Source organism: Silurus meridionalis, chromosome 4 (genome assembly GCF_014805685.1).
Source record: "Silurus meridionalis isolate SWU-2019-XX chromosome 4, ASM1480568v1, whole genome shotgun sequence".
In the NCBI taxonomy this organism is placed as follows: Eukaryota; Metazoa; Chordata; class Actinopteri; order Siluriformes; family Siluridae; genus Silurus; species Silurus meridionalis.
The window spans coordinates 24,091,802-24,104,994 of record NC_060887.1 but is presented as its reverse complement, the minus strand read 5'-3'; the positions used below and the strand labels follow the sequence as shown (position 1 = coordinate 24,104,994).

General features: G+C 38.8%; 1 protein-coding gene across 1 annotated transcript; it reads left to right on the top strand.

Annotated features, from left to right (window-relative positions):
* Window positions 1–2,172: 2,172 nt before the first annotated feature.
* Window positions 2,173–6,609, top strand: rab42b (RAB42, member RAS oncogene family). The gene is made up of 2 exons (XM_046846155.1): window positions 2,173–2,647; window positions 5,285–6,609. Exons 1-2 carry the CDS (start codon window positions 2,430–2,432, stop codon window positions 5,724–5,726), a joined length of 660 nt encoding a protein of 219 aa, XP_046702111.1. The 5' UTR covers window positions 2,173–2,429; the 3' UTR covers window positions 5,727–6,609.
* The last annotated feature ends 6,584 nt before the right edge of the window (window positions 6,610–13,193 follow it).

Genomic DNA, 13,193 nt, shown 5'->3' with positions numbered 1-13,193 from the left:
AAATGTCTTCATATCAAAACATGAACTTAATGCTGCGCAGAAATATAGTAAATGGTGAGTTTACAATAAAATTTGTACTTGCATTGTACTTATACATTACATATTTGTCTTATAGAACAGAAACATCTCCACCTGTACATATACACCACACTGTACTGTATATCACAAACTGTAGGTCACAAATAAGGGCCAAAACCTACTACTAATAATCCCTGAATGTGTGAAGACCAAATTCCAGACACTTAGCACTTTTGCAGAGCTGCAGATAGTGAGGAGTAGAGATGTGTCGCCACCTTGTGGCTGTTATAAATAATAGCTCTAAATGAAATTAGATTACGTAACTTAACAATGTACTGTATGTTGTTTCTTAATTTCGGATCAAAACATTTTTCAGAACATACACCAAAAATAAATAAACGTACATATTTGAATAATTATGTATTTATTTGCTTTAAAATAAAACTAGTTCGAATAATACACTATATGCCAAATGTTTGAAGACACAGGTTCATATGTACGGTACCGTACTCAACATTTAATCCATAATTGCCCATACAATTCCCTCCAGTCTTCTGGGAAGATGTTACACTAGATTTTGGAGTGTGCTTGTGGAGATTTGTCCTCATTCAGACACGAGGGTGTTAGTAAAGTCAGGTACTGATGTAGATAAGGTGAGGAGGCCTGGAGTGCAGTCACCATTCACATTAATCCCAAAGGTGTTCAATAGGGTTGAGGTCAGAGCTCTATAGCAGGAGATCTTCCACTCCAACCCATGCAAAGCATCTCTTCACGGAGTTTGCTTTGTGCACAGGGACACAGTCATGCTCTAACAGGTTTAGGTCTCCTAGTTCAAGTGAAGGAAAGATTTCATGCTTCTGCATCCAAAGACATCAAATGCATATCATGTGGCTTCAGCTTTGCGATAACAGTTAGGAAAGAACCAAATATGGTTGGAAAAGTCATGTGACTATGCTAGCCAACCTGAATAGCAGAATAATAAACTGAAATTGAGTAATTGTATTACTAACTGCAAATGTTTATTCACCTTTGGCCTATAATATTATCTCATATCAGCTCTTTGGCATCGCTCCATCGGTAGGCTTTTATAAGTTTCCTGGACTTGAAGCTGCTTAAGAAGCCTGTGCATGAGGCCATAAGTAGGCATGTCTAGACTGCAAAGAAAAACATTTTTCTTTTGCAGTGTTACCTTTTTCACATTACTCAGCTTTAAGCTTTTAAGGTTGAAAAAGATATTTCCATATTTTCTTTTTCCCCTCCCCCCCGAGTGCTCTAAAAGCTATATGCTTCTGTACAGTCACTGTTAACCTTCTAACCACATATCATTTGTTGCATTATTTCCTAACAAAAGCAGCCTGCCACATTTAAAACGAGAAGTGACTCAAAGATCATTTGAGATATTACTAATCTGACTAACATTAATTTTAAACAAATAAATTGTATTCTATGCAATGTCAATCTATTCTAAGATCAAGGGTGGGTGTTGCCAAGAACTGCTAAATGTTTGGCATGATAGGAAGGAACATATGGTCAGTTAAAAAAAAAACCCAACAACCTGTGAATGGTTGTTGTAAATCTCTCTGGGCTTTCTTCCATAAAACTGTCAGTGCTCTAAATTGACTGAAATCTCGACTTCCGTATTTGGTTCACAGTTAATGTTTTGCTGCTCAACTGCTGTTTACTACCTGATGTAAATTATTTACACTGGTACATTGCCTTTTCTGACCCTGTGTGTACTAGTGAAGAATATTTGAAAAACAGTGAACAAAGTGCAATACATTTACTTCAGTTGCTAGTCCCTCTTGTTTGTGTCTTGAGGGAGGAAGTGCACTTGAAGTCCAAATCTTGTATGGAATGCTTCATTAGAGCAGAAATGAAAGGGAGGAGAAAAATAATTGTAGTTTTACAACCTCAAAATGTATTGGACCGCACAAGAACATCACTTGTGTTGACCTGAGTTTATTACTGCTGTGTATTTCTAGAACTCAAGAACTTTCTATTTGTGTATACATGGAATGAGTAATGTAATGAACTAAACTCAACAGGAAATACTGGGCTTGTCCTGATATGAAATTGCTTGGTCTGGCACTCTAAAGAATTCTGCTTCTCTCCCAATGAAACCACTCCCTCTAACAAGTATGAGCAAGCAACAATGATAAAGCACATCAGAACAGGGTGGTTCCTCCCTGTCACAAACTTAGTTGCTCTGCATGAGATTATTACTCCAACCTGACTGGTTATAAAAGGACTTTATAGACAACAGCTATGCACTGTAATCATCTGACTGAGGATGTATGGTGAGAGCTTACACTGGATCTACAGCACAAAATCTATTCTACTAAGTAGCACTGCAGTTGGTGATTTTGAATTGGTGAGTCTTGGCTGTGGAAGTCTGCTGTGAGTCTACAGTCATGGACCTGACTCTGTGGAACTATCAGTTCCGTATCATCATGCTGGGCGACTCAACGGTGGGCAAGTCATCCATGCTGAAGCGTTACACAGAGGACCGGTTCCTGGAGTGTATAAACGAGACGGTCGGAGTGGACTTCTATGTGCATTTCCTGGAGGTGGAGCCTGGCATGATGGTCAAACTCCAATTCTGGGACACAGCTGGACAAGAGAGGTTTAGGTACAATACAAACTATTCATGTATTAAGTGTTAGATACTCCTAGTCTAGATACTCTTACAATTTTATTAATTCAATTAATTGGATTCTGTGAATTATGTTCTTTCCGTAAGGTTCTAGTTGTGCAGTCTTAGCCCAGACTTGGTTGGAATGTTAATCTTATTGTTTTTTTAGGTTTTAAAGGGATAATAATTGAAGAAAGCAGTTTCTCTGATTAGTTTTAAAAAAATTGAAGATACACTTATAGACACACTTACAGTGCAAAGACTCTTCACAACTGATCGCATTTGCATAACCCCATGTGAGTGAGAGAGCAGAAATGCAAATAGTTTTTCTTTTGACTCACACATCACTTCAAGTCTAGTTACAAACATTTGGAAACATGCCAGTTCATCATATATGTTTTGTTTTGTTTTCTAGAAAACACGTTCACTTAACCTTTTTTAATCTACTGTGCATTTTGGTTTATATTCCTATTTACACAAAAGCTGTTGTTTTTTTTGCTGAATGTTCTGGCAAAAGCTGTCATGGAAAATGATGGCATGCAAAAAACATTTACCATTTACTATAATGGTACATCTGTACACCTGCACTTATGCAATTATCCAATCACTCAATTATTCAATCATGTGGCAGCAGAACAAAATAATAGAATATGCAAATCATGTAGAAACAGCTCAAAGGCTTTAGCTAAAATGTCATAGTTTGACAGGGGAAGAAGAGAGTATGCCATCCCTCCCATGAAGAGGGCACAGAGACACTAGCCAATCATGGGCATCTTCCAGGTTTGTAGCTGTTATATAATAGATGGATGCAGCTGTACTGTACTGTAATGGGATGTTCAAAAAGGACATACAATATGGACATACAGTACGACTAGTCAAGTGTCCACGCACAAATGCATGCACAATTGTTTGTGTTCAGTTAAGGCTTATGTCTTATTGTAAATATGATAATGTCTAATATCAGTCGTAGTTTTTTTTTTAAGGTAACAAAAGAAAAAATTCTTAACAAATATTTCAAGAGGACTATTTGAAGCACTCAAACACTCAAATTACAACCAATACAGTGGTGTGATATCTTATTTTTTTTGCATGTTTGTCACACTTTAATGTTTCAGATCATCAAACTGATTTAAATATTAGTAAAATATAACACAAGTGAACAAAACATGCAGTTTTTAAATGAAGGTTTTTATTATTGAAGAAAAACAAAATCCAAAACTGCATGGCCCTGTGTGAAAAAGGTGTTTACCCCCCTGTTAAAACTGTGGTTTATCACACCTGAGTTGAATTTCTCTAGCCACACCCAGGCCTGATTACTGCCACACCTGTTCACAACCAAGAAATCTCTTAAATAGAACCTGCCTGACAAAGTGAAGTAGACCAAAGATCCTCAAAAGCTAGACATCATGCAGAGATCCAAAGAAATTAAGAAACAAATGAGAACGAATGTAATTGAGATCTATTATTCTGGAAATAGTATTAAAGCCATTTCAAAAGCTTTGGGACTTCAGCGAACCACAGTGAGAGCCATTATTCACAAATGGCAAAAACATGGAACAGTGGAGAACCTTCCCAGGAGTGGCCGGCCGATCAAAATTGAGCGACGACTCATCCAAGAGGTCACAAAAAACCCCACAACAACATCCAAAGAACTGCAGGCCTCACTTGCCTCAGTTAAGGTCAGTGTTCATGACTGATAAGAAAGAGACTGGGCTAAAATGGTCTGCATGGCAGAGTTCCATGACGAAAACCGCTGCTGAGCAAAATAAACATAAAGGCTCATCACAGTTTTGCCAGAAAACATCTTCATGATCCTCAAGACTTTTGGGAAAATACTCTGTGGAGATTACCTTTTTGGAAGGTGTGTGTCCCATTACATCTGGCGTAAAAGTAACACCGCATTTCAGAAAAAGAACATCATACCGTCAGTAAAATATGGTGGTGGTAGTGTGATGGTCTGGGGCTGTTTTGCTGCTTCAGGACCTGAAAGATTTGCTGTGATAAATAGAACCATGAATTCTGCTGTTTACCAAAAAAAAATCCTGAAGGAGAATGTCCAGCAATCTGTTCAAGCTGAAGCGAACTTGGGTTCGGCAGCAGGATAATGATCCAAAACACACCAGCAAGTCCCCTTCTGAATAGCTGAAGAAAAACAAAATGAAGACTTTGGAGTGGCTTAGTTAAAGTCCTGACCTGAATCCTATTGAGCTGCTGTGGCACGGCCTTAAAAAGGCGGTTCATGCTCGAAAACCCTCCAATGTGGCTGAATTACAACAATTTGGCATAGATGAGTGGACCAAAATTCCTCCACAGCGCTGTAACAGACTCATTTCAAGTTATCGCAAACACTTGATTGAAGTTGTTGCTTCTAAGGGTGTCCCAACCAGTTATTAGGTTTAGAGGCAAACACTTTTTCACACAGGGCCATGTAGTTTCAACCTTAATAACAAAAACCTTTATTTAATAACTGCATGTTGTGTTCACTTGTGTTATCTTTTACTAATATTTAAACTAGTTTGATGATCTGAAACATTAAAGTGTGACAAACATGCAAAAAAAAAAAAAGAAATCAAACACTTTTTCACACCACTGAATGCCTGCTAATACTTAACAACTATTGTTTACCTCTTGTAGGTCAGTGACACGCTCCTACTACCGGAACTCCGTAGGAGGCATGTTGGTGTTTGACTTGGGAAATCGAGCCTCTTTTGAGCATGTAAGAGAGTGGTACGAAGAAGTGTGCGATCATGTCATGCCTCATTCCATGATCTTCCTGCTAGTAGGCCATAAGAGTGACCGTGAGTCGGATGGAGAGCGCACTGTCTCCACAGTTGAGGCTGAGAAGCTGGCAGCTCAATATGGAACACCATATGTGGAAGCCTCGTCTAAAACGGGTGAGAATATTGAAAGATGCTTTGAGGTACTGACACGTCGGATCTACCAGGGGCTGCTGAGTGGAGAGGTCAGGATGAGAGAGGGCTGGGATGGAATTAAGAGTTCGGTTCTACAAGCACAACAACAACTACGGAGTCTCCAAGACACAGAGCAAATGCAGGAGAAAAAAACCTGCTGTTAGGCCTTTATAGACTGTCTATTAATTATACTATAATGGGACTATTGAATTATTAATGTCTATTGTGGAAATATTCCTCAAAGAGATTACTCTGAATATTGCAACCTGATGCTGGTACTTACAAAGCAGACCATTATTCCCCAAATAATTGATTTTGCCAGGTGGATTTTACTAAACTAAAACTACTAAAATTAAAACTAAAATTGCACTGAAATATTAAAATCTCACAGAACCTAACAAAAACGGTTGTTGGACATTTCTAACAGGAAGAGTAGATCTTCTTTTAATTAATTATTTTTTTCCTGTTCCATAGTAACACTTGTCAGTTTTTTGTTGTTGTTGTTGTTGTTGTACTTAATGTTGCTTTATTAAGATATAGGAAGTTGTCAACCACACTGATGATAATCATCTGCATCTGAGATACATCAGATATATATATATATATATATATATAGACTGAAATAATGTCTATTTATTGTGTCCACTTTATCTTTAACTCGCAGTTTTCTTATAGGACCCTATAGTTCCCAGGTTTTGGGCTGGTTATCTGTTTACTGTTTTTTAACTTCTGTTTCTCCAATGCATTATAGCCATTTTATCATAGCCCTCTGTCTAGTAAATTGGTAGCTTAGTAGTATTGACGTTGCCCTTCTGAGTTAAAGAATATGAGTTCAAGTCCCAGCACCACAAAAGATGACTGCTGGGCCTCTGATCAAGGCTCTTAACCTTCAAGTGCTCAATTGTGTAAATGAGATAATTGTAAGTATAAGGGGGTCTGCCAGATGCTGTAAATGTCATATTTCACTTTGGTTAATAAGACACTAGACATGGCAAATGACACAGGATACATATTTGAATACCTTTTAATAAAAATATAAAAGACAAATCTAATCTTTGAGGGTTTTTTTTTTCTTTAGTACAGATGCATAGTGCTTACGCTAAATAAAAAAGATGTTTATATATTAAATATATTTAATATTTACTGTTATAAGATTTTAGACATTTTAAATTAAAGTATGTAAATCTAAGCTTTATAAATGATTTAATTTAGTCAGTGGGGTTGAGGTAAGGGTGCTGTACAGACCATATTGGTACTTCTACCCTCAAACAATGACTTTCTGGACCTCACTTTTTGTTCAGCGGCATTTTATGCAATCATATAGCCCAAATGTGACACCATTTTGAGAAAGGCTCATATATTAGGGTCATGGTTAGGATTCCACATACTTCTGGACATTGCTGTATTTTATTACTTTTTATTCTGGTGTCCAATCTGCACTTGAAAAATAAAAGCTCTTGAACATATTACATTTATTAACCTTCTGTTTTTCATGTATACTTAAGAATAAGTAATGAGTATGTAGTAATGATTGACTGATATAAGGCTACATTCCAAAAACAAACAACGCTCGTGATGTTATATTACATAGCTTTGTGCCAACTTCTGTTTCCCGCTTCCTTATTTCCCCCCTCCTTTTTCTTCCCTCTTTTCCAGTTGGCTTCCTCTTTGGTCTTTGGCAAGACCTTTGTGTTTTAAACTGTAAATCCATTCAAATTACTCATGCCAGTCACAAATATGCTAGAGAGATAAGGAGTCTTCAGGAGTGTAAACATTTTGGACAATTCTGGCTCAGGTACAGCCGGATGGGCAAAGGCTTGGTAAAGGATATTACTATTACTTTTACTAAGGGTTGACACTTAAATAGAGGTTTAAACCTGTACACTTAGTATTAATATACATACATATATACATATAAATATACATATATAAAGAAGTTTATTCTCTTCATTTCGTACAAATGAGAATTTCATACCGGATCGGTCGAGGCCCAGGTTAACAACGACCGCCACAGGTATCGTTAGCCGACAGGGTACCGGTGGAAATTGGGCTACTGTTGGCCGAAGGAGGAGAAGGAGAGGAGGAAGGCGTCTACAGAGGCGGCAGGAAAGGAGCAGTGTAGGAGAGTGGAGGTTCGGGTTGGTACTTTAAATGTTGGTACTATGACGGGTAAAGGGAGAGAGGTAGCTGATATGATGGAGAGGAGAAAGGTAGATATGTTGTGTGTTCAGGAGACCAAGTGGAAAGGAGTAAGGCCAGGAACATTGGAGGTGGGTTTAAACTGTTTTATCATGGTGTGGATGGAAAGAGAAATGGTGTAGGGGTGATTCTGAAGGAAGAGTACAGTAAGAGTGTAGTGGAGGTGAAGAGAGTTTCTGATAGGGTGATGATCGTGAAGGTGGAAGTTGAAGGATGATGATAAATGTCATCAGTGCCTATGCTCCACAAGTTGGCTGTGAGATGGAGGAGAAGGAAAGATTCTGGAGTGAATTAGATGAAGTGGTAGATGGTGTACCTAGGAAAGAGCGGTTAGTGATTGGGGCGGACTTTAATGGGCATGTGGGTGAAGGGAACAGAGGTGATGAGGAGGTGATGGGTAGGTATGGTTTTAAGGAGAGGAATGTGGAAGGGCAGATGGTGGTAGATTTTGCTAAAAGGATGGAAATGGCAGTGGTGAACACTTATTTTAAAAGAAGGAGGATCATAGGGTGGCGTATAAGAGTGGAGGAAGGTGCACACAGGTGGACTATGTGCTATGCAGGAGATGCAACCTGAAGGAGATTGGCGACTGTAAGGTGTTGGCAGGGGACAGTGTAGCTAGACAGCATAGGATGGTGGTCTGTAGGATGGTTTTGGAGGCGAGGATGAAGAGGAGGAGAGTGAGGACTGAAAGAAGAATAAGATGGTGGAAACTGAAGGAGGAAGAGTGTAGTGTGAGGTTCAGGGAAGAGGTCAGAGAGAGGCTCAGTGGTGTTAAGGAGGTGTTGGATGATTGGGCAACTACTGCAGGAGTGATGAGGAGGCAGCTAGAAAAGTACTTGGTGTGACATCTGGAAATAGAAAGGAAGACAAGGAGACGTGGTGGTGGAATGAGGAAGTGCAGGAGAGCATAAGGAGAAAGAGGTTGGCAAAACAGAAGTGGGATAGACAGAGTGATGAGAAAAGTAGGCAGGAGTACAAGGAGATGCGGCAGCAGGTTAAGAGGATGTGGCGAAAGCCAAGGAAAAGGCATATGAGGAGCTGTATGAGAGGTTGGACACTAAGGAAGGAGAAAAGGATTTGTACCGATTGGCCAGGCAGAGGGACCGAGCTGGAAAGGATGTACTGCAAGTTAGAGCAGTAAAGGATGGAGAGGAAATGTGTTGACTAGTGAGGAGAGTGTGTTGAGAAGGTGGAGGGAGTATTTTGAGCAGCTGATGAATGAGGAAAATCAGAGAGAGAGAAGGTTGGATGATGTGGAGATGGTGAAGCAGGATGTAGATAAGATTAGTAAGGAGGAAGTGAGAGCAGCGATTAAGAGGATGAAGAGTGGAAAGTCGGTTGGACCAGATGACATACCGGTGGAAGCGTGGAGATGTTTAGGAGAGATGGCAGTGGGGTTTTGACCAGATTGTTTAACAGGATTTTGGAAGGTGAGAAGATGCCTGAGGAATGGAGAAAGAGTGTGCTGGTACCGATCTTTAAGCATAAAGGAGATGTGCAGACCTGCAGTAACTACAGGGGTATTAAGTTGATCAGTCACACCATGAAGTTATGGGAAAGAGTAGTGGAAGCCAGGCTGAGAGAAGAGGTGACCATCTGTGAGCAACAGTATGGTTTCATGCCGAGGAAGAGCACCACAGATGCCATATTTGCTTTGAGAATGTTGATGGAGAAGTATAGAGAAGGACAGAAGGAATTGCATTGTGTATTTGTGGATTTAGAGAAGGCGTCGACAGGGTGCCAAGAGAGGAGTTGTGGTACTGTATGAGGAAGTCAGGTGTGTCGGAGAAGTATGTAAGGGTGGTGCAGGACATGTATGAGGACAGTGTGACGGCAGTGAAGTGTGCAGTAGGTACGACAGACTGGTTTAGAGTGAAGGTTGGACTGCATCAAGGATCGGCCCTGAGCCCTTTCCTGTTTGCAGTGGTGATGGACAGGTTGACGGACGAGGTCAGACAGGAGTCTCCCTGGACTATGATGTTTGCGGATGATATTGTGATTTGTTGTGAGAGTAGGGAGCAGGTTGAGAAGAGCCTGGAGAGGTGGAGATATGCACTGGAGAGAAGGGAATGAAACTCAGTAGGAGTAAGACAGAGTACATGTGTGTGAATGAGAGGGAGGGCAGTGGAGTGGTGCGGTTGCAGGAGAAGAGCTTCAGAAGGTGGAGGAATTCAGGTACCTGGGTTCAACAGTGCAAAGTAATGGAGAGTGTGTTAGAAGTGAAGAAAAGAGTGCAGGCAGGGTGGAGTGGGTGGAGAAGAGTGACAGGAGTGATTTGTGATAGTAGGGTATCTGCAAAATTGAAAGGAAAGTTTATAGGACTGTGGTGAGACCTGCGATGTTGTATGGTTTAGAGACAGTGGCATTGAGTAAAAGACAGGAGGTGGAGCTGGAGGTAGCAGAGCTAAAGATGTTGAGGTTTTCGTTGGGAGTGACGAGGATGGATAAGATTAGAAATGAGTTTATTAGAGGACAGCGCATGTAGGATGTTTTGGTGACAAGGTGAGGGAGGCGAGATTGAGATGGTTTGGACATGTGCAGAGGAGGGACATAAATTATATTGGTAGAAGAATGCTGAGGATGGAGCCACCAGGTAGGAGGAAAAGAGGAAGGCCAAAAAGGAGGTTCATGGATGTGGTGAGGGAAGACATGCAGGTAGTTGGTGTAAAAGAGGCAGATGTAGAGGACAGGGTGGTATAGAGACGGATGATCCGCTGTGGCGACCCCTAATGGGAGCAGCCGAAAGAAGAAGAAGAAGAAGATTCTCTTCATTTCGTAGCATTTCGCATGCTAAAATTTTATTCTGCACAGAAAACGCCCAAACAGCTAGCTCCAGTATTTTCAGTATATTTAACAGCATTCAAGCATTTTTTTCCCTTTTCTTTTAATGCACAAATGCATTGTTAAAAAAAGCTAGATCTTTGGCTGCTGTATGAAATGATTTTGTGTAGGAGTATGCTGTACTTTAGTTGTAAAAACATTAGGGCCATCAATCGATTCATTGTAATTAATGACATATTTGCCATGAGTTAACGCATGATTAATCGCAACATAACAGCACATTTTTATCTGTTCTAAATGTACCTTAAATTAATACTTTTAACATTTTTAATACTCTAATCAACATGGGTAGGGACAAATATTGATGCTTTATGGAAATGTTTGTTTATTATTAGTTAAACCAAACTCAACATAGAGCATGAAGACAATATTCTTGTAAATGTTTTAAATTAATGATGGTGTTTTAAATTGCGTAATTTATCAGGACACCAAATTTAACTTTTGCTATGTTTCCACACGGACCTTTTTAATTGCAGGATGTGCGCATCATGGCGGATTTTGGTGCTTGAATTAAGACTTGGCGCATCAGTAAAACAAATGTTTAGTGATTTACAAATTTTTGCGGTGGAGTTTGCTTTTAAAATGGCTTTACTGCTGTACTACTTCACCTTCATGTAGTTCCTTATTTAACTCCTTGTATATACAAAATAATATTTTACTCATGGGACACTCATTGAAGGGATTACACTAAACATACTATTAACCCAATAAACATAGATAAACTCATTCATCTAACTTCAGAGACACCAATACATCACAGGGCATTGCAAACACCTCCACACACACACATTCACACACAAGGGAAATTTAGAGTCGTCAGTTAGTCCAGCATGCTTTTGATGTTTTTGAAAAGTGGAAGAAAACCAGAGAACCGGAGGAAACCCCAGACAGTAATGAGAAGAATAAGGGAAACTACACACAAGTAACCTGAACTCAGGCTCCAAGCTATAATGGTAATGCAAAGATTTTCTCATCTCTCAGGCTATTCTTATTTCTTTCTTTGTGTACAACTTTAATGTACACGTCTACTACTGAGGCAAGTAAATCTTCAACTGAGATATTAGTGTTTGAATTTGTAAAAATCTAAATTTGACTTTAAAACTAAAAAAAACTGTTGTGAACATCCATTTCATAAGCACAGATATAAACGTTGCTTTATATTGTATAATCCAATTTCAAAAATCCACACTATTTTTCTTCTTCTAGATTTTTTTCTTTCAAGTTTAAGTCAGTTTATGGCATTTAATCATGTTGTTGATCTCTTGTTTCACTCTGCTTACAATGTCCAGCCATCATCTTGCACAATGATACATATATTTAAAAAACCTTGCTTCCTCATATGCTGTCAGTTGTCATCAGCTTCCGTTTGTTTCTCGTTTTTGCATTTCTGCTTTTCCTCCTGCTTCCATTACAAATAAATAAGACTAATATAAACATTGAGCTCTTTAGTTTAAAGTTCTATTTATTTTTAGCTTAGACAATAGATGGTTTGCACATGTCCTAACCTTCTGTAATATTCGACGTGTTTTTGCTAATATACATTTTCTTTCAACAAACACCTTTCTATAGCTTTGTCATGCATGTAGAGGAAGTAGGAAGATAATCAAATACATTTATTTTTGCAAAACAAAACAAACCCAGCCCCCCCCAACCAACCTTATTAATATACAGACATTGTTTGGCTACACTATGAATGCAGCGCTGCGAAACAAAGCCTACATCAGATCAAAACACTACAACACACTGCATAAACGCATGCCACGGGTGACTACGTGCCCTGGGCGTGTACTTTTTTTCGCAACAAAGCAATTGTGTAGAACATTTAACTCTAATAAGAAAGAAACTGCAAAAGACAAATGTTAAAGTACTAAGAAAAGTACTGCATATGTGAAGTCCCTGATGGAACGTGATCCAGCTCCAGTGCAGAAAGTCTTAATACAACCACCATGATAAGCAAGACTACCGACCAATCACATAATGTGCATTTCTGCTATATTAAGCTATACTGGAGAAATACATTAACATTCACTTGACCAAGCAATCAAAATCATATTTATTATTATTAATAATATTATTAATGAAAAGCTAGCTACATGAGCTAAAACGGAATAGCATTTATGGATTGAATTTAAATTGCTATGTAACCCACATGTTTTGTTGTTACAAAATTACTGCATTGAATAATTCAATTTGAATTGAATTTACTGAAGAAGCAAAAAAATAAAAATAATAAAAAATAGCACCTTAAAAACAACAAACTTAGAGTGAGCCATTAGGGAAAGTCATTATACACACACAACAAAATTAAAAAGAAATTAAAAGATCTGAAGCAAGCTTCTTCTAATCACACAAAAGTCCATCATTTCTGGCGCAAATAATTAATGACCCTATTGTACACATTTAACTTGTAAATAATACCTCATCCTGTGCCCAGAACTCTTTACCACTAGAGGCAGTATTAAACTCTTGAAAAGATCATGGTCTCCAGAAATGAGAATTACAAGAGGATGTATGATGTTGAACATGCAGAGATGGTTTCTACACAAGGTCATAGCGGCTGGTGTAAAAAAATTAATTAATGGCCATGG